The sequence below is a fragment of the Tachypleus tridentatus genome, chromosome 11, assembly GCF_004210375.1.
Source record: "Tachypleus tridentatus isolate NWPU-2018 chromosome 11, ASM421037v1, whole genome shotgun sequence".
Classification (NCBI taxonomy): Eukaryota; Metazoa; Arthropoda; class Merostomata; order Xiphosura; family Limulidae; genus Tachypleus; species Tachypleus tridentatus.
This window is the reverse complement of record NC_134835.1, coordinates 3,075,377-3,097,583: the sequence shown is the minus strand read 5'-3', so window position 1 is coordinate 3,097,583 and position 22,207 is coordinate 3,075,377. Positions and strand designations below refer to the sequence as shown.

Genomic DNA, 22,207 nt, shown 5'->3' with positions numbered 1-22,207 from the left:
GAAAAATATAGAATTAAAATAAACACAGCAAAAACTCAGCTGGTACTCTTTACGAAATCGACAAAAAACACAGAAAACAACAGCTAGAACTATATATGAATGGCACTCTACTCCAGATTGCCCAATCAGCAAAATTTTTAGGTCTGACTTATGATTCAAAATTAACTTGGATCAATCATGTCAACGAAATTAAAAATAAAATTTGGCGAAGAACCAACTATGTTAGGAGTCTAACTGGTAAACACAGTGGAGCATCTACAGATAACATTTTGAAAATATACAAAACATATATAAGACCAGTAATAGACTATGCAGCTCCAGCATGGGTAACTGTAAGTAATAAAACAATCAAAACCAAACTACAAACAATACAAAACACACTGCTCACAACAGCATACAGAGTCCCGAGATCAACATCATCTAAATTCATTCACAATTACTCGAACATACCAACCATATCAGATACTCCTAAATATTACAATTAGATATTTTAACAAAAATTGGATGAAAAATGATTTATTATGCGAACTAGATAAGTACCTCATACATGATGAAGAAAATACTAAATACCTCTCCCCAATTAACATATATTTTAAACATAAAGAAAAATAAAGTAAAATATGTATGTATATAAACTTTAAATCTTATATTTATAGTTTACATATTTATGTATTTTAAAATAATAATCAGATAAAATAAATAAATTGCCACCAGCTAGCTTGACTACTGTGAATAATAGACTATAAATGGACTTTGCCCTAAAAAGGACCTAACATACAAACAGTTAGGGAAAATAAGTTCAGGAAGGAGGAAGAGGTCAAAGTGAACCTGACCCTCCAGGGCAAAATACCCAGATACCATTGGAACGATACTCAGAATCAGAAGATATATAACAAGACAAGAATCACAAAAAGCAAAAACTACCATGAACAAAAGGAGGCTGAAGAAAAGGATAAGGTAAATATAGTTTCGAACAATACTACTAACCTTAACTACTAACCATGGTACTAACAATACTAAACATTCCAGTGTCAATAACGCAACTAATGTAAGTAATATCAAAGCCACTAATTCTAATGATAACAATGCCACTATTTCTAGCAAAAATAACGCAACTAACCAGGATACTAATAATACCGCTAACAGTAATATGGACAACGCCACTAACAAAATACCACAATCCTCGGATTTATCACGCACAGCATACCTTACTCAGAAAAACAGAGGTATAATACCCTACTTCAGTACAGAAATTTCGCATTTAATCTCGATAGAAGATTCCTTTAAATCTAACATAAATGAAACAATTTTTTGTAATATACACTTCAACAACCGGCTAACTATTCCGATTCTAGCCATATATTGTTCACCATCTAAATATATATATTTCCTTCAAAAAATGTTTTAATTGCAAACCCAAACCAATTATTATTGGGAATTTTAATTCTCCGCATACAGAACTAAGGGGAGACAGAAACACACGCAGAGGGTTGTGGATAAAAAAAATTTATTTCTAGTAACAAAATGCACCTAATAAACAACCACACATCTACATACTTTTCAGCCGCCAACGGCTCATACGATGTACTTGATTTCATCATAGCACCCAAGGACACAGTAAACAGAACCTCTAATTTTAAAGTACATGATGAAATCACTTGTGACCACTTCCCCATTCTGCGCTTGGAGAGGGTAAAGATAGGATGTACCTCTGAAAGGCTCTTGAAATTCTACGTGTATACAACCTATATTTTGCTTCATATTTTGTCGAGTTCTTACTATTCACTTCGAGTTTCACGCCAGTAGATACAAAGACAGAAGACCTTTTTACCATTTGAATTAGCCCAAGACAGCAAGTTCAACATCGCTAAACAACGAGGCGACATGCCGGCCGGGGAGTTGGAGAACAGGGAAAACGATATAGCGTCTGAAACTGAGGGAGCAAGCCCGTCTATATCAGGCACAAAAAGTAAGTCTAGTGACGGTGGCCTAATAGAAAATGAAAATGTAAAATTAAAATCTTTAATGTTTATAGCAGAAAAGAATTAAAAGCAAAGTTAACGCCTATTAAAGAAAATACTGTTAGGACAAGAAAAAAAAAGAAATCTAGTTAAAGATATTATACTTTCAGCATCTGAAGATAATGTAGCTAAGATTACGTATATATACAATTATATGCCAACAACTAGCAGTTCAAGCAACCCAAACCCCACCCTGGATATTCCACAACAAACAATTTCAGACAAAGACGAAGTTCTTTCTGACGACGAAGGCTTCACGCTTGTGCAGACTCGTAGTCATAAAAAACAAATTAAACAAAGAACAACCACCACAGACACACATACACAACGCGTACCAAAATTACCTAAGCACGCAATTATAATCCAATGAGTTCCTGGTAGTTTCAACCAACCACAATTAGCTAAAGAAATATACAGGTGCAAACCTACCACAAAGATAACTAACATTAAGCGTCTGCCTAGAGGCGGTGTTCTGGTTCAAGGACAGGAACCCGCTGACTTAAACAGTCTACTTAAAGCTTCGCCTTCAGACGCGTTCAAAACAGGAAATATTACAATACACCTACCAGGAACTAAACCAACACCTAAATCTTTTGTGATACGAGGTGTACATAATTCAATAGACATAGAAGACATTAAGGAAGCGTTAAGTAGACAGAACATAAAACATATTTCAGTTAACCGTATAATTTCAAATATTACTAAAAGACCCACAAACCTAATCAAAGTAGTCACAGACAACAGCCAGGATATCACACAACTCATTAATAATGGTATCACTATGTGGTATCAAAAGTACACAGTAGAACAAACAAAAACACCAGCAGTGGTTGTCACACAGTGCTATCGATGCCAAAGGTTTGGACATGTAGCTGCAGCATGCCAAGCAAATGCGCCTTGTGTGGGCTGTGGGGAGAATCACCACATTACACAGTGTGCTAAACAGAACCCCAAACCCAAATGCTGCAATTGTGGGGAAGAACACACGGCAAATTATGAAGGATGTCAGAAATATAAATCCATTAAAACACACTTGTACGAAATTAAAAATCCCAACACGAACAAGCCGCCACCACCACGAACAATTAAGGAACCCACACCTACCACTCCAGCACCACAAAGCACAACTACACAAACAAACACTTACGCTGCAGTGGTTAAAACTTCATCATCCAGACAGGAAACACCATCACCATGTGAAGAGGAAATACCAAAACCACCTCAAAACACACAACCAACAACGATTTAAACCACACTGACATCTGCCATAACTTCCACTTTCTCGGAAATAATGGCAGAATATACAAACCCTACAAACACCAACAGTCTCACAGACATAATAGTTAAAATCATATTGAAAAACATACACAAATTTTTGCCGCAAATTTTAACCTCCTTCATAAACTCTACTAAAAATGGATAACTTCACAGTTCTCCACATCAATATCCAGGGTGCTCTTGCTTCCAAGAAACATGAGATTGAAGATACAACAAGCTCCATAAAACCTGATGTTATTATAATTAGTGAAACTCTCCTATATAACTACCATCGATTCAAATTAAACGGCTACTCCATTATTAGACATGACAGGGAGGATAATAGAGATCCAAACAGAGGTCTTTTATTATTCTATAAGACTGAACTTATAGTTCAGGAACTTGGTATCCCTTCCAGCAATTAATCAATAATTATTAATGTAAAAACGCAAAATCATACAGACATTACTGTGGCGTGCATCTACTGCTCGCCTAGTACTGTGTTAGATGTAAATCTATTAAATATATTGTATAATAGCAATTCTAATCTTATTATTATCGGCGACCTAAACAGTAAACATATAGCATTCAACTGTCGCATTACAAACGCAAATGGCAATTTACTTTTTCAATTTTTGGATGAATCAAACATGACTATTAAACGATGCAACACCGACACATATCTCGTACGCACACGGCACCAGTGAAATACTGGACCTATGCCCGTGTTCGTCTAATACGAGTCGCAAATTCGTACATTTTCATGTTGGTCACCATTTTGACAGTGACCACCTCCCAGTTTGGTGTATCTTCAATCTCACCCCCCACTTAAATAAAATCAGTTAAAGACCAACTGAACTACAAAAAAGCTAATTGGCCAGTTTTCCAAACTATATTAAATGAAACCTTACCTCCAGAAGTACTACATATTGCCGCGGACGCATCAGATATAGATGCATACTGTCATATAATCTCCGAGTGTCTAATACACGCAGTCGACAGCTCTATACCGAAACAAAACCACTTCACAACAACTCATTCATGGCAACCAAACAAAGACATAATACACTTAATTAAAAACAGACGTATACTCCGCAGACAGTACATTCAAAATCGCAACCCCACACTTAAAACACAGATCAACACTATAAGAAATAAGATACGACATTTAATTCGACAACAAAAAACTGGGACACCTGTTCAGAAATAAATAACAAAACTGATCCAAAACAATTCTGGACACACTTGAAAAGATTTACGAATATAGGAACAACAAACACAATGTACCCACCACTTGAACTGGATGGAGAAACAGCGCACACTTACATAGAAAAAGCAGAGATATTTAAAAAACACCTAGAAAACACGTTCAAAACACATCATGAACCAGACATGAACAGATACTTTTATAATGCAGTCACAAACTTTATTGATCACAACAAAAGCTTTTACACACCTGTATTTCCAGTCAACACTATTATACACCTGAAAACAAAAGACTGGAGCACTCATCAACTGATTAAAGATATCACTGTAACGGAAGTCGTAACTGCTATTAACAACACAAAAAACAAAGCCCCCGGAGAAGATGGTATTCAAGCTATCCTCCTAAAACACGGCACTCAGAGATTATATGAACACCTAACAGCGTTATTTAATCTATCACTATCAGCAGGATATATCCCCGTTTCTTGGAAGGAAGCAATAATATTAATGTTCCAGAAAGAAGGAAAGCCAGCAAATAAACCAAACAACTACCGCCCGATTAGCTTAACCAGTTGTATTTGCAAAGTATTAGAGAGGATAATTAGTAATCGTCTGTCAGTTTACTTAGAAGAAAATTCAATATTACCAGAAATTCAAAACGGATTTCGAAAATACCGCCAAACTTCAGACCACCTGATACGACTTACAGAATCAATTTCTGACAGCTTTAATAATAATGAATGCACTGTAGCTTGCTATCTCGACATTGAGAAAGCTTTTGAGTCAATGCGGCATAATGGTTTACGTCATAGGTTACATGATATGGCTTTACCCCAGGAAATTATTCCTTGGCTGTCCAACTTTCTGGAAAACCGAAAGTGTATGTAAATGCGGCCCATTTATGGTCCTTTTCACCCGAAGCAGGAGTCCCGCAGTGAGGGGTTGTTAGCGCTATATTATTTATCAGGTATGTGAGTAATGACTCTGTCGGACCTAAATTTAGGTTTTGCATCACAGGTCGCTGACGATGTAGCAGTCTGGAAAAGTGACCCCACTCCGTTAATAGCAGCAACAAACCTACAACTAGTTCTAAATAACATCGAAGAATACTGCCAGAAATACAGAATCAAAATCAATATTCCGAAAACATAAGTGATATTATTCAGCAGACTGAACAAGCTGGAAAAAGATCCACCAAAATTCTATATGAATGGATCACCTTTACTGACTGTTACATCTGCGAAATTTCTAGGTCTAACCTATAAATTAAAATTAACGTGGTTACCACATATTAAAAATGTACTGATACGAACCAGGAAAAGAGCAAACTATGCAAGAAGTCTTTCAGGTAAAATCGAAGGAACATCACCAGACAACACACTCAAAATCTACAAAACGTACATCAGACCCATAATAGAATATGCATCACCTGCCTGGATTAACATAGCACCCACACATGTACAGAAACTTCAACGAATCATCCACATTCATGCATAAGTATGCGAACATAGACACAATGTCTGAAAGACTCTTGCACAATTCTCTAAAATATTTCAATAAGAATTGGCAGAAGAATAACTTAATGTGTGATCTCGACAGATACCATGTACATGATGTAAATAGTCCTAAATACCTTTCCCCTTTTAACATGTATTTAATAAATGTAACACAAGCTCGCCACTATGAACTTAACACTTAATCCTTGTTTTTCTTTTATTGATCCAAAATTTTTCTCAATTATTTTTTATTTCATTTTATTTTAATTATTTTATTTTATTGTTACTACTAGTAACAGTAGAAATTTCTCTATGGAGAAAACAAACATAACGAAAAAAGAAAAATACATTAAATGAAAATAAAAAAATAAAAATATCAAGATGAAAATGATGGACACTGAACTCAAATTTTCCTTGGCATTACGTTTAACAGGCAGCTAACCTGGACAAATCACTTTAAAACCATTCTCTCTAAAGTCTATAAACGAATCTACTACCTCAGAAGAATAAGTAATATAGTCAGGGGATGTAGATCAAAAACGATTCTCGCCATATACACAATTTACATTCGACTGATCATCGAATACGGCAACATGATCACGTCAAACGCACCCCCGTCCAATCTTAAGAAATTACAACAGGCCCAAAATCTCGATTATTTGATTGATGAGATAGACTTCAGAGAGTACTGACGCTGTCTGAAGACCCTGTTTGTAGCTACGCCTTGTCAACGAGGTTTTCTCCCTGCCGATTTCGCAAAACACGTGAGTCTGCATTAGCCTATTTTTCATCTAACTTTTATCCCTAAAAATTTTATTTCTTCAGCTAGAAGTCTGTTTTTTGTCTAGATCTAAGCCCTTTTCAGGGCTTATCTAGCAATCTCGCCAATGAGAACACGAGTCAACGGTCCGCAGCTTTCGCACAACGACCAACTTACTATTCTGCAATCTACTGTAGCAGACATGCCTTCCTCTGTAGGTGAAGTTTCGAGTGACCTTGAAACGAGCGGCTCATCGGTCACTAGCGCAAAATCCCCCCCCCCAAGATCGCCTGCCACTTGTGATGACACTAGTGATTGGGAACAAGAAGCTGTCGACCTTGAAGCAAGCCAAGTAGTTGGTAAATCCGCAACTCCTCTACCACCTGCGATAGTTGTAGAAGGAATTCCCGCAACGGTCCGACAGCCCGAGGTCGCGAAACACCTCCAGGCCCTTTTCCCTCGGTGTCTTTTATCGAAGTTCGCCGCCTTCCGCGCGGCGGACCAGTCATAAAATGTAAAGAGCCGAAGGATTATATTAAGCTGTTGAAACCTTGGCCTCAAGAAGCTTTTCACGGAGTAAAGCTCAACATCCACGTACCTGGAGATCGACCACCTTCCAAGCAAGTGGTGATTTGTGGGCTTGATAGCGATATCAGCCTACAAGAAATCCAAGATGAATTATCTAGCCAGGGCATTACTGCCACCAATTTAAGAGAGAATAAAATCAGCGAAGACAGGCCTCCCTACGCCGCTAGTTCGTTTTTCACTACAAGATGTCACTCTGGGTAATAAATTAATAAAAAACGGCGTGACCATGTGGTTTCTCAAACTCCGAGTTGAAGAGTCAAAACAACCCGCGGCAGTCACAGTACTTCAGTGCTTCAACTGCCAAAAATTTGGGCATGCAAGAGCTGCCTGTAAAGCTTCACCTAGGTGTGCGAGATGCAGCGGCATGCATGCAGTCAAAGAGTGCCCCAAAACAGGGAAGACACATGTTGCGTCAATTGCGGAGGCCCTCACGCGGCTTCCTACCGTGGTTGCCCTAAATATTCTCAAGTCCTAGCCATTAAACGGGAAAAGTTTCTCAAATCCAATATGTCGGCTAATCTCAATATGATTAAGTCGACGACCCTAAAAGACGATTTGATCACTCCATCCAGTAAGACCGTCAATCCTACAACCCAGGAGAAAGTCCAGCATCTCTCAAACGGACCTACGCCGAAGCTACAGTCCGCCGTCGTGAAACAACTCAGAATACGCAGACACAGACTGCTGATCTCACGTCTGGTAACGTTTGTTGCTGAGACCATTATCAAAGTCTGGGGAGGCCAATACGACTCCAAGCAGGAGTTGATCAGAGGAATGGCGAACTCTATACCCCTGTATTTTGAGTTTCAACCTTTTAGCCCTCGAGAATTCGAAGAGATCCTGTCTGAAAAGCTCATTCTTGACCCTAATGAGGTAAGTTCTTAAAAATTTTAGCTGTTAACATTCACGGCGACTTAAATCACAAGAAATATGAATTACTCCAATTATGTAAAAAAGAATGAAAACATTTAATAATCATTAGTGAGGCACTTCTTAATAATAATAGTAATTTCAATCCACCAGGATATCAATGTATTAATAAACCTAAAAGTCCAGGTCGTAGAGGTATCGCTATACTCCACTTCACCCAACTAAAATGTATCTTTTCCCGACTTCTGTATCGACACAACTAACGAGTTCATTCTTGCCTCCATAAATCTATCTACCCTAATCAAAATAGCAATCCTTGGTATCTATATTTCCCCTTCCACCACCCCCGACACGAATTTACTCCTCCATGTAGTTAATAACTTCCCGTACTCAATTATTATTGGCGATCTCAATTCCAAACACCGCAATTTCAATTGTAGGTCAATTGACCGAAATGGTGTAATTCTTAATTTGATTTCTCAGCATGACCTCATATTAGGTAACAACAATATCCCAACCCATACTCACCATGATGGGACTCAGGACATACTTGACCTTGCACTATACACGACTAGAATATCCCCCTACATTCAGGATTTCACAGTTCACCATGATATTGGAAGCGATCATTACCCCATATCTGTAACTTTAAATATCGCCGATTCTCGAACCCCAAATACTCAACCATATCTGTTTGATTTCTCTGCCACTAACTGGCACTCTTTCTGGGAATTTCTTGACCGAAATTTACCTCCAGTCATTACTCAAGCTAATGACCCTGAATCTATCAACGAATATTTACTTCACATCACTAACGCAACAACTGATGCTCTGCATAAAATAATTCCCAAACGTCGTATCGATAAAATCCAAATTCATGGAAACCAACTAGAGAAATACATTTACTGATCACCAAAAGGCGCAGACTAAGACGTCAATTTATAACTTCCCGAAACCCCAGGATTAAAACTCAAATAAACCGTGTGACCAACCTTATCAGACGAAGCATTAACGAACAAAGAGATCAAAACTGGACCGAGTTTTGTGAATCTCTAGATAATTCTTATAAAGACCCGGCCATATTCTGGAAAACGTTTAAAAGTATTTGCAACGACAACTCAACCAACAGGATTCCCAATTTAAAACATAATAACATTGTTGCAACTAATGACCTCCAGAAAGCCAACTTACTAGCTGAGTACTATAAGCAGGTTTTCGCCACTCCCAACTCGCCGTACTTTAATCATACTCATCTGTGAACTGTCCAAAATTTCATTCAAAATAATATGGCAGCATTCAGTTCGCATTTCCCGTGTTGTTTACCCCACAGTAACTTTGTCTACAGCACTGCCCTTCAAAAACTAGCCAAACCAATTACACCAGCTGAGATAAAACTGATTATTAAAACTTTAAAAAATAGTGCCCCAGGTGAGTATGGCATACGAAATATCATTCTCAAAAAAGCATCACCTTTATTCTTAAGACACTTAGCAGCTTTAATCAAACTTTCCTTTTATTCAGGCTACTATCCACCTCCGTGCAAATCCGTCATAATTAAAGTAATACCTAAAACAAACCCGGCATCCAGCAATCCCAAAGATTATCGACCCATTAGCCTAATTAACAACATTGGCAAATTGTTGGAAAAAATATTAGCTAATCGTATAACATGGTATTTGGAAGATGAAGAGCTACTCTCTGAAATACAAAATGCTTCCCGGAAAAATAGACAGACATCTGATCATTTAGTTCGGTTAACGAATCAGTTACGCAAGGTTTTAACAGAAATCACACCACAGTTGGCTTATTTTTAGACGTGAAACAAGCCTTTGATTCTGTCTGGCACCAGGAGCTTAAATTTAAACTCTTCCAATTTAACTTTCCGCCCACCCTAACTAGATGGATATCCAGTTTCCTCGATAATAAAACATCTAAAGTTAGAATCAAGAACGCTACATCTCACATTGTTCCCCTCTCAGCGGGAGTTCCCCAAGGATCAGTACTCAGCCCTCTGTTGTATATTCTCTTTGTCAATATCCCCTTCCCGCCGCTCAAATATACTTATGCGTCGCAATATGCCGACGATATCGCCGTATGGAGCATGTCACGTGACCCCATCCTCGCTGCCACGAAAGTCCAAGCCACATTAAATACGATTACCGCCTAGTGTAATACCTGGCGGGTAGAACTTTGCCTCTAAAACACAGGCTATAATATTTAAACGAAAAATTACGAGGAAAAATAAATCTTTCCAAAGTTAAACTGAAAATGATGAAACACCGAAATTAAATTTTCGTCTACTGTAAAATTCTTGGGCATTATATTTAATAGAAAGCTTACATGGACAAATCATTTTCAATATATTCTTTCTAAAGTCTTTAAACGCGACTACTACCTTAAACGTATTGGTAGTATAGTCTGTGGATGTAGATCCAACACGATTCTCGGTATTTACAGAACCTACATTCGACCGATAATCGAATATGGTAGCATGATCACGGTAAACACTCCCTCTTCCCATCTTAAAAAATTACAACAGGCCCAGAATCTTGCCATTCGTCTTGCGCTCCGCCTGCCCAGATACACCCCGTTAGCATACGTCAATAAAGCGAGCTCCATCCCGCCTCTCAAGAAGAGACTCACCCATCTTGCAGCCAAATACTACAAAAAAGCAAAGAACCGGACATCATTAACAAATCAAATTCCACGATTAGCAGCCACCCCACGCTCTTGGCAGAGATACCTCTCGCCTTATAATTACATACATGCCCTGAATGTAAACTTAAATGTCTAATCATTCATGTTCATTTTTTCTTTTCCAGCATCGGGCACTGGTGAGGTTGGTTTCTTTCGGCGCCTCACCAGTGAAAGTGGGTTTTCTCGGGGTACTCCTGTTTCCCCCCACAAAATTCTTCTTACTTTGGATTTATAGATTACAGCCCTGAAAAGAGGCCAGTCTGAGCACATCTTAGTCATCTCCAAATTTTAATATATTAGTATAAAATCATGAGTTTTTACCAAGCTGACGTACTGTTTGCATCTCTCTGCTCACTCCACGTCAACCATATTTCCACTTTCACTTCTCAATTCTTCGGACGCTTGTGAGTGTTGTGCTGAACTTTCCTCGTCGTCCTTCGTTCTCTCTCCGGCAGGCTGAACCGCCTCTCAGCTATTCTTGACGCCCTCTCCTATTTAGACAATAATCTGTCAGCTTCGAAGTCATTCGTGACCATCGCTCACGAAAAATAACAAACAAGTTACTCCAATTCACTTAATTATCTCCGTAATCATTTGACTAATTTACTCTCACCTTGTGTGGGGTGAAGAGAAACAATAGTTTCTGACCGCCCCTAGTTAATTTTTCGTTCAACATTTGGAGAACGAAAGGATAATTTAACCTAAATACCTACCAAGTATTCCTTCCTTCCACTTACCTGGAGCTAAACCAACACCTAAATCATTTGTGATACGGGGTGTGCATTATTCAACAGAGACAGAAGACAAAGGGTGCGTTAAGTGCACCAAACATAAAACATTTCAGTGGACAGAATAATCTCAAACATCACCAAAAAACCCACTAATTTCATCAAAGTAGTAACAGATAATAGCCAGATATTACACAGTTCATCAATAATGGTGTCACTATGTGGTACCAAAGGTACACGATTGAACAAACAAAAACACCAGCAGTGGTTGTCACACAGTGTTACCAATGCCAAAGGTTTGGACATGTAGCTGCAGCGAATGCGCGTTGTGTGGGCTGTGGTGAGAATCACCAAATTTCACAATGCACTAAACAAAATCCCAAACCCAAATGCTGCAATTGTGGGGAGAAACATACGGATAACTATAAAGGATGCCAAAAATACAAATCTATTAAGACACGTCAAAAACCAAGGTTTTTTAACCTTGAATCAATTATACAAGCTTTAGACCATGGATTCTCAACCGGGGTCTACATGGACCCTAGGGGTCCATGGAATATTTTTGGGGGTCCACAGGCAAAATATAACAAATTGGGGTCCACAATGATATTTTGGTGGTCCATGAAGAAAACCAACTCAGAATGGTTTTTATTATTAAAAATTCAATTTCTATTGTAATTTTGGTTCGACGTGAAAAAAGCTGAAGTAGACATTCAAACGAATTTGGATGTATTTTCTAGATTTTGAAAAATTTCCGGAAAATTGCCTTGAAAGCAATGAAAAAAAAAAAAAAGTGATAAGAGGTGGTTTTAAATATGCGCCTCAGGCAGTCGGTTCTTTTTTTTTTTTTATTATATTGTCTGTCTGACCTTCGCCTTCCCATACTAATCTCCTTACGGAATTTATTCCAGAAATACTTCGATCTGTCAAACCCTTCTAGGGGAAAAATCTATTAAAATTTCGACTTGACCCAAGCAGTTCATTTCAGTTTAACGGTGAACTCCATCGTGAAAAGGTAAGAGATATTAATAGTTCCTAGTACAGACATTCTTTCGTATTTTTTTTTATTTTCTGCATTTCAATAATAAAAAAAATTATTTCCCAGTATAAAAAGACTGAAGAGAAAAATGGCAAATTTTTCCCGTTTTGAAACAAATTTCAAATATCAATTCATATCTTGGCATTTATCTGATATAATTATCAGCTTTGAGGAAGTTAAAAATGTCAATGGTGACCCTAATGATAATAATGTATGACTTGAAAAGTTTTTTTAATCATTGAAGTTATTTTAACTTTTACATTCTATTTACGTTTTACCTCGAACTTTTACCATGCACTCTGTTTCTATATATGCGTTTTATTTGTCGAAAAATGTCTAAAAATTGAATAGCAATATATATAGTTAGATATTATGAAATGCAATAATTGTATTAGCAGCTGTATATATATATATATATATATATATATATTTTCTGCAGACATCCCATGGCTGCTCCAAGTAAAAAGAAGTGCCGACAGTACTCCGTTGAATATTTGTCTTACGGATTTATTCCAACACCACACAATGAAACGAAACCAATGTGCCTCATATGTATGGATGTACTTTCAAATGATAGTATGAAACCTTGTAAACTAAGAATCCATCTAGAAAAGAAGCACACAGGAGAGAAAGATAAACCAGTAGAATACTTTAAAATACTTCGTGATAATTTCCAAGCGAGAGAAACTGAGTCTCAATTCTTTAATAACAAAGTGTGTAAAATGAGTGATGGTTTACTGGCATCATATGAAATTAGCAAAATAATAGCAAAGGCAGGAAAACCCCATAATGTTGGTGAAACAGTAATTCTACCAGCAGTGTCTGTTATTATTTCGTCAGTTATGAAACAAAATGCAAGTGAAATTACTAATTCCATCCCTTTAAGCATTGATGAAGTGGCAGAGGATGTAAAAAAAACAATTGATAGCCCATTTGCAAGTGAAACAGTTTTCCCTTCAATTTGATGAATCCACTTTAAGAGATAATGAGGCCATTTTATTAGCATATGTTAGATTTAACAATGATGAAGGACCCAAAGAGGAAATGCCTTTTGCTAGAAGTCTTGTGACAGACACAAAAGGTGTAACAATTTTTAATGAAGTTGTTACTTATTTCCAGGAAAACAATATTCCACTCAAAAATATAATCGCTTTATATAATTGCTACTGATGGTGCACCATCTATGACAGGCAGATACAAAGGTTTTATTCCACATTTAAAAAAGCTGTCCTGGAAGTATTTTGTATTCACTGCGTGATACACCGTCAACACTTAGTTGCAAAGAAAATGAGTGCACGTTTGCATGATGCCCTTATTGTCGTAATACAAGTAGTTAACCATATTAAATCAAATTCTCTCCGAAACCTGCCTTTTTCATGAATTAGGTAAGCAAAATGTTGAAGAGTTTAAGCGGCTTGTATTACATACAGAGGTGAGATGGCAATCAAAGGGGAATTGTCTTCAGCGTTTCATTGCACTTTGGGATTCTATTGTTTCCTTTCTTGCTAACACACAACTTGGAGAACAGCTGCTTGCAAATAAATGTGATGTGTTTTTCTTATCAGGTATATTTGAAAATTGAATTCACTTAATAAACAGCTCCAAAGAAAAGATTCTGATCTGATATCTAGTAAAAGTGCTGTTGCTGCTTTTCTGAGGAAACTAAAGTTGTATAAGAATAATATCAGGCGTCGTGCATTTGAACAGTTTCCTTGTTTGGCCTCTGTTGACATCGATTTGCAAGATGAAGATCTTGCATTATATGGTGAATATATGGAAAATATGCATGAAGATATGCAAACTCGGTTTAGTGACCTACTCATGATGGTTATACCGACTTGGGTTTCAATTCCTTTCGAAGTTAATGTTGCCGATATAGACATATCTTTGCAAGAGCCTCTCATCGAATTATAAAGTGATGAAATAATGCGTGCAAAATTCAAAGATGGAAAGTACAATGTATGGAAGACAAATGATGTTGCTACAAAGTACCCTTTGCTCTGGGATAAAGCACAGCTCAACGTTATTGCTTTTCCAACATCTTATCTTGTTGAATCGGGATTTAGTCGTGTTTCTCAACTGTTATGAAAAGCTCGCAATAGACTTGACATTGTGAAAAGAGGTGATCTTCGACTATCATTAACATCGATGGAACCAGATATAAAGAAACTCGCCGAGCATCATCAACCACAGGGATCTCATTGAATAAATATGCCTATTTCTTTTTTTTTTCTTATCACACACTTAACTTTAACTGGTTTATCAAAAATTTTAACCAGTGTACATAAATAAATGCTCAGTGAATTCAATTGCCTGAAGAGCTCTGATCTCCATGGGCTTGACCATGGAAGAAACATGATAATATTGTAATACAAGATAATGGTAAAGAATTATTATCACAATAATTTTGATTATTATTATTATTATAATTGTTTTAGAATATTTTATTTGCTTTAAATTAGTTTTCATTTAAAAATAAAGCTTAATTATATACTATTTCTTTGATTATTAAAACCTCAAAAGTTATATTAGTGAAATATAGAATATTGTCTTCTTATGACCAATAGTTATGAAGGGGTCCACCAAGAAAAAAAGGGAAAAGGGGTCCATGGGTAAAAAAAAGGTTGAGAACCACTGCTTTAGACGAACAAGGCATTCCACATACCAATATACAGCGAATAATTTCAAAGAAAACATAAGCACCCACAAATCTTATACATATAAACATAGACGACAGTTACAACATTCTAAAACTAATTAATAATGGAATAACGCTTTGGTATCAAAAATACCAAGTAGAACAGCTAAAAACTCCGGCAATCGTAGTAACACAATGTTACAATTGCCAAAGATATGGACACGATTCTGCAGCCTGCTCAGCAACACCGAGGTGCTGCGGGTCTGGGGGTAACACCATATCTCCCAGTGTAAAAAAGATAAAGAAACACCCAAATGTTATAACTGTGGTCAAACCCACACAGTCAACTATAAAGGATGTGATGAACACAAATATATAAAACAACGTATATATCAGATAAGTACATCATCAGATCAAGAACAGCCAAGTACAAATAGGCAACCAAAAACAGACATATTAACAGCATTTATAAGACAATTAAAACCACAAATGCACAAATGTTAAAAGGAAAAAATCCAAAAACAGCACCAAGAAACAAATGCTAACACACCTGATAAAACAAGCATTATTACTACCATAAAAATTTCCAGAATTTGTAACAGAATACACAAAACCGAACCAAACAACCAACTGCATCGATTTGCTGATTAATATGTTAAAAAAAAACATTACACCTCATATTCCATACATAATAACAACACTTACCGGATACATGCTTACAACATAATGCTCACAGTTGCATATATCAACATCCAAGGTGCAACAGCTTCCAAAATACAGAAGATCGATGACCTTATACAAGAAACTAACCCCCAGTTATAATAGTAAGCGAAACTTTAATATAGAATAACAATAGTTTTAAAATACCCATGCACACATCAAGAAAGAAAGATAGAATTAACAAAAATGATAGAGGCAGTATGCTGCTCTACAAAACGGAACAATGAGTTATAGAAATTAGATTGAGCAGTAACAACGAACACGTCACAGTTGATATCCTGCAAAAAAAACAAAAGTATCTGTTGCAGGAATTTACTGCTCACCAAATGAACAATTAAACACAGCATTACTCAACATCTTTTTCAACAACCATAACTATATATAGTTATTGGAGACCTAAATAGTAAAAATGTCAATTTTGGATGCAGGTACACAAACAACAATGGAAGAAGTCTCCTACAGTTCATAGATGACAACAATATAGTCTTATTAAACGATACCACCCCTGACACTAACTCCAGTGACATACTTGACCCGTGCATTTGCACATATAATGTGAGCCAAAGGCGAATAAAATTCCAGGTGGGAAAAGATGTAGATAGTGATCACCTTCCAATATATTGCGTCTTCGATTAATTAATAAAGAAACAAACTATCCTCCTACTTTATTTTTGAAGCAAAACAAAACGAAAAAAAAAAAAAATTAAATACAATAGATAAAGCCAAAAAAATAATGTTAGGAAAAGACCGAAGAAAAATAATAAAACTCACTAATTCGTCAGAAAATTCAGAAAACAAAGAATAAGTAGGAGAAACAACTAATACTGCGGTAGAGAAAGCTCCCAATACTAACAAATTAAATGTAATAGTAAACCAAACAAACCCCTTGGATGTTGGCATTACAAGTACAAACATAAAGAAAATTTCAGTTATAAACTCCACAAACAACGAACTTGACACAGATGATCAAAATTGATTCACAATATTTACATCACAAAAAGAAAAAACACAAGGTAGCAATATAGCGCACAAAACCAAGCTTCCACAATACTCGATAATAATTGAAGGTATACCAGGGCACTATAATCACCCCTTCTTGCAACAGAGATTAAACGCTGCAACCCGCAAGCATCTATTGCTAGAACCAATGTCTGCCTCGGAGCAGCGTCCTTGTTCGAGGGTAAAAAGCCGCTGACCTTAATAAGTTGTTGAAGGAATAGTCAGAAGACGCGTTTATATCTGGTAAAATGAAAATTCACCTATCTGGAAGCAAGCCCCAGTTTAAATCTATAATCGTAAGTGGGATGCAGTCTATAAACCCTGACACCGTTACACATGCGCTAGAGAAACAAAATTTACCACAAATACACGACAAATAATTTCAAAAAAATCACAAGCACCTACAAATTTAATACGAGTTGACAACTAAAGACAAACCTTATAAATAATGGAATAATGCTCTGGTATCAAAAATATCACGACGAACAATTAAAAACTCCGATAATTGTAGTAACTGAATACTACAATCGCCATACTAGTGACATACTAGATTTGTGTTTCAGAACATAATGAGCCGGAAACTAATTAAATTTCAGGTGGGAAAAGATGTCGATAGCGACCATATTATCAATATGTTGCATCTTCGATCTCGCCGCCCATAAAAATACAACTTATAAAAGATAAACGTTTAATTACAATAAAACAAATTGGTAAAATTATGAAAAGGAATTAGACAATCAATTACCTAATAACGTTATAGGAGTAAAAATGAACAACATTCTGCAGCTTCGTGAAGAAGATTTAGCTGGTCTAAGTTGAATAATGCTTCACAAGTAGATCGGGTGATTCTTTTTCTGATCATCCTAGTTTGTTCTGACGTAAAATAAAAGTAATATTCAGAGTTAATGTTCAAAAATGCACCTGGGTATTCAGAATACCCGCGGACAATCACGTACATCCCATGAATAAAGGTCGAGATGAGATAAAGGCAGATATCACTAAACCGTTTTTTGCACTAACGCATAAAAATAAAACACGTCTGTTGATCACAACTTCTAAACTATAACTGAGTAAGATGCTTCAACAACTAAAACTGGTGCAAACTAGGATTGAGAATCACAAGTTTTCGTCGAACGACGTCTCGACTCTAAATCCGATCTAATGGTTAGGAGAGCACGCAATAGGCAACCAATGAGAAGCTCTTTGATAGAAAGCGAAGTTTGAAAAGATAAACGAAAAGCAGGTGGGAACGACTCAACTGACCTAAATAAGTTTCTTAAGGGGTGGCCGTAAGACGCGTTTAAACCACACGAGACTATTATACACCTACCTGGAAATAAACCACAGCCAAATCTGTAGTCACTCGTGGGGTCCATTACTCAATCACCACTGACGAGATACAAGAGAAATTAGAGGAACAAAATATTTCACACACACACGTAGAACACATTATATTTAAAATAACGCAAAAACTAACAAACCTTGTAAGAGTTGACACAGAACACAACATTTCAAATTTAATCAATTATGAAATTATACTCAGGTATCAAAAATACCAAGTAGAGCAAACACAAAATCCAGCAATTGTGGTAACACAATGATACAATTGTCAGAGATATGGACATATTTCATCAGCATATAATAATAATAAAATAGAGCAAAAGTAAAACAGGCCACCTACGTTCTAGACTTATTTAAAAAATTAATAGTGATAATGATAAATAAATAAATTAAAAAAATATGACAACGTACAATTTGACAACATACTAAAAATCTACAAAACATATATTAGACCAGTAATAGATTATGCAGCTCCAGCATGGATAACTGTAAGCGACAAAATAATTAAAACCAAACTACAAACAATCCAAAACACACTCCTCACAACAGCATTCAGAGTACCAAGAACTACATCATCTCAAATCATACACAAATATTTGAACATACCAACCATAGAAATATCTATACTATAAAGTAACAGATACTGTTGAACTCGTTAAAGTCGAGACAAAAATTCCTGGATAATTCTTTGCACACAACAAGTAAAAGAAACACTTCACGTCTTATTTATAGTTAAGTACAAATCTAAACGTTGGGCTATCTGTCATGTGCCCACCACGATTATCGAAACATGGTTTCTCACAGTATAAGTCTTTAGACATATCGATGTGCCACTGGAGGTACAATGCTTCACAAAGAAACGTCATTTTTATCTGTTTACTTATGGAGAAGTCTTATGGTTTACAAGTAATCTTTCAGCGACTTACGTGGACTAATTTATGATTCATACACATTATAACAATAGTAATTTGTAATTAAAATCTGTAATAGCTTGTTCTGTTTTGATTAAAACTATTGTATGTTACTTTATTATACTAATAAAAGCAACTTTCATTATAACGTTAAAAAAACGAAGTAGTATACGAACAAAGTGTCGATGTCATTCTCGTTATTTTATGATGACAGTAACACTTGGGAATAAAGAAGTGCTACATTTAGCAAGTACGTTGACGCAGTGAAGGGAGAACTCAAAAAAACAAGTGAATGTACTAGTGAACTGTTATATTTTGCTTTAAACATGACGTTTCAAGCTTGACAGCACTTTGTACCATGTCGAATTTTCTGTCTCCTGCAAATGTGGGTAAAAATTGACTCTATAGTAAAGTATTCATTAATACAGGTCACTTAAAGACAGACAAACTTAACAATACTGCAATTTCAAGTTTTGTTGTTATTGGTGGAACGAAAACCAACTGGCTAATTTCTCTTTATCTTCCATTTCTATCCAGTTTTTTCTAAATATCAGGTAACGTCGGTATTCGAGGGAACAAGATCGCACTTTAATTTGTCTGCTCTGGTGCTGTGACTGCCGTGTCTGTTCCATATATGGACTATAGTCCTGTGTTCAAGGTTCGGCTCTGCGCCATTTGACAGTCGAAATGGAGTAAGCGACGTGATAACAAGCTTTTCCAGATCAGACCTTTTATTGCTTTTTGGCCATTTTGTTTTCCTAAGAATTCTGATAAGGTTACACATCGGTTACAGTTTTTTTAACTCGTCGTTTTTCTTTATCTGCGACTAATACATCAATGTGTAGCCTTTGTGACACTCATACCACAATAACCACGTTTTACTGTCTTGTCGTCGTTACGACCGTGAATGACGGCACCATTTTAAACATGTTTTCCCACTGTATAGTGTCATTGGTGATGGTGACATTGTCCTCCTTACTTTTGCTTTAAAAATTTTAAGTGTTATTGGCCTTTTGAATTATTTACCCGAATTTTGGCCATTGCTTTATTTTAATTTGATATCTTTTTTACTTTTTATAATAGTTTTTATTTTATTTTATGCAAAATAAGTAAGTATGTCCACACTTTGAAACACTGAGATTTCTTTTTTACTGATGGAGATTTCTTAAGACGACCTTGGACAAAGTCCAGGGAGGTTGACTGGCCGCTTCCACTGAAGAAAAGTGGCATAGTCCCAAACAGAAGGGTTTTCTCCCATTTCTCCTTCATTTAAATAGAAATGGTCATTTTGATACAATGGAACTGTTGAGGTTTCCGTCTTAAGTTAGATGGCATTAAGGCCTTGATTGATTATTATTACACTAAAACACAACTTACCTCTCCGCAATAATGGTTATTTTACTTATTTTTATGTATATAGTCAGTCTTTAACTACTATTGATCTATCTATCTGTTTCCCTTTACTTTTCTCCCTTTTACCTCGGGTGAATAATAATTTCTTATAATTTTTATTGCGATTAGCTGTTATAAGTTCTACCCAATTCGAGTATCATGGAGATAGTTGGAGTGGTTCGTCTGTCTCTCTTTCATCTATCTCTTGGAACTCAATTCTTCTATTTGTTTTCATCTAATAACGACTTTATAAAGGCAGTAAGTGATTGTATTATTCAAGCAGCTGTTCACTTTCTTTCTAAAACCTCTATACCATTTTCATGGTACCTTTTCCATGGTGGTATCCCAGATGCTAGCAGGCATGTAAGGCTCAAATACGGGCTTTGAATACCTTTTGTATGTCACACTGTTTCAAACTGTATTATTTTCCAAGGCATCCATGTCCATGCTCGATAGGTGAGAAATAAGATGCACAAGAAATCTTGTATTACGTTCACAAGCAGCATCTCTTATTGTGCCAGTTCCAAACTCATTTGGAACAAAATTAGAAAGGTAAATGGTATGCATGCGTCCGACTATTTTTATGTGTTTCTCTCGGATGACCAGGATGCTGGTGACATACAGTGGTTTGCCAATAATTTTCAGAGCCCTTTGCTTATATTTCCAGAACTTCTATTTTTCCCCCACCTTCTTGGCCATCAAATCTTGGACAGAATTATCACCCTCTTCCCTTTGGGCTGATCATCTCTATGATTACAATTACCACGTGTACACTAAAGAAGCTTAAGCTTGTTCTGCATTAGTCTGAAAGTAAATCAGTTGAAACTGATGACATTTGTTTCTAGATGCTGTGCCATCTCTTTTTTGCCTCTCCTGTTTTCCTTCTGGTTGTTTTCAATCAGATGTGGTAGGAGAACATTTTACCTATCGCCTGGCGCAAGTCTATCGTCCTACCCTTGTGAGGATGCGAAGATTTCTTCCAATTATTTTCGGATTGCCTTAACTAGATGCCTTTCGTAGGCCTGACAGAGTTTGGTTAATGCTTGTCTTTATAGTTCCTTAAATGAAACAACTTCCTCTTGCAGTCACAGTGAGGGTTCTATCGACAGCACTCCACCATGGACCACCTGATTCTACTTTAATCCTTTGTTAGGGAGGGTTTACTCTAGAGAACATATTTTTTATGTTTTATTTTGTCTTAATAAGGCTTATTACATTACTTGAAAGTAGGAATTTTGCAGCACATACATTCTCATGGGCTGCATGGCCATTTGCCTATTTTTATTTATAATTGTTTATATGACAGTCGATTCCAAGTCTGTGTTCAATCCACCCATTACATAGCAATTTGTAGACCCTCAGGAATGTTGCCTGTGTTTTCAATGTGACAACCAATACTATGAATTGATAACTTCTTCTTACAGTTGCAAATGGCTTCTATTGTCAATGATTTCTACACACCGTGTCAGTCATTAAACACGATATTATCAGCCTTAAACTGTCCTCAACTGCTTTTGAGTATACTACAACAAACGGGTTTACCA

The 22,207-nt window shown here is 36.4% G+C and overlaps 2 protein-coding genes across 2 annotated transcripts; both read left to right on the top strand.

The window, feature by feature from the left end:
* Positions 1-7,682: 7,682 nt before the first annotated feature.
* On the top strand, positions 7,683-18,088 carry LOC143232636 (uncharacterized). The gene is made up of 2 exons (XM_076468295.1): positions 7,683-8,201; positions 13,102-18,088. The coding sequence occupies exons 1-2, from the start codon at positions 7,683-7,685 to the stop codon at positions 13,123-13,125; spliced, it is 543 nt and encodes a 180-aa protein (XP_076324410.1). The 3' UTR covers positions 13,126-18,088.
* LOC143232635 (zinc finger BED domain-containing protein 5-like) lies at positions 13,241-14,576 on the top strand. The gene is made up of 2 exons (XM_076468294.1): positions 13,241-13,570; positions 14,262-14,576. The coding sequence occupies exons 1-2, from the start codon at positions 13,241-13,243 to the stop codon at positions 14,574-14,576; spliced, it is 645 nt and encodes a 214-aa protein (XP_076324409.1).
* Positions 18,089-22,207: the final 4,119 nt, after the last annotated feature.

Excerpts from the sequence above, each read along its gene's own strand:
- LOC143232635 (XM_076468294.1), top strand. The coding sequence starts at position 13,241 with ATGAAACCTTGTAAACTAAGAATCCATCTAGAAAAGAAGCACACAGGA. Across the intron at positions 13,571-14,261 it reads TTGATGAAGTGGCAGAGGAT|CTCCAAAGAAAAGATTCTGA; the intron begins GTAAAAAAAACA and ends CTTAATAAACAG.
- LOC143232636 (XM_076468295.1), top strand. The coding sequence starts at position 7,683 with ATGCAGCGGCATGCATGCAGTCAAAGAGTGCCCCAAAACAGGGAAGAC. Across the intron at positions 8,202-13,101 it reads TCATTCTTGACCCTAATGAG|ACATCCCATGGCTGCTCCAA; the intron begins GTAAGTTCTTAA and ends TATTTTCTGCAG.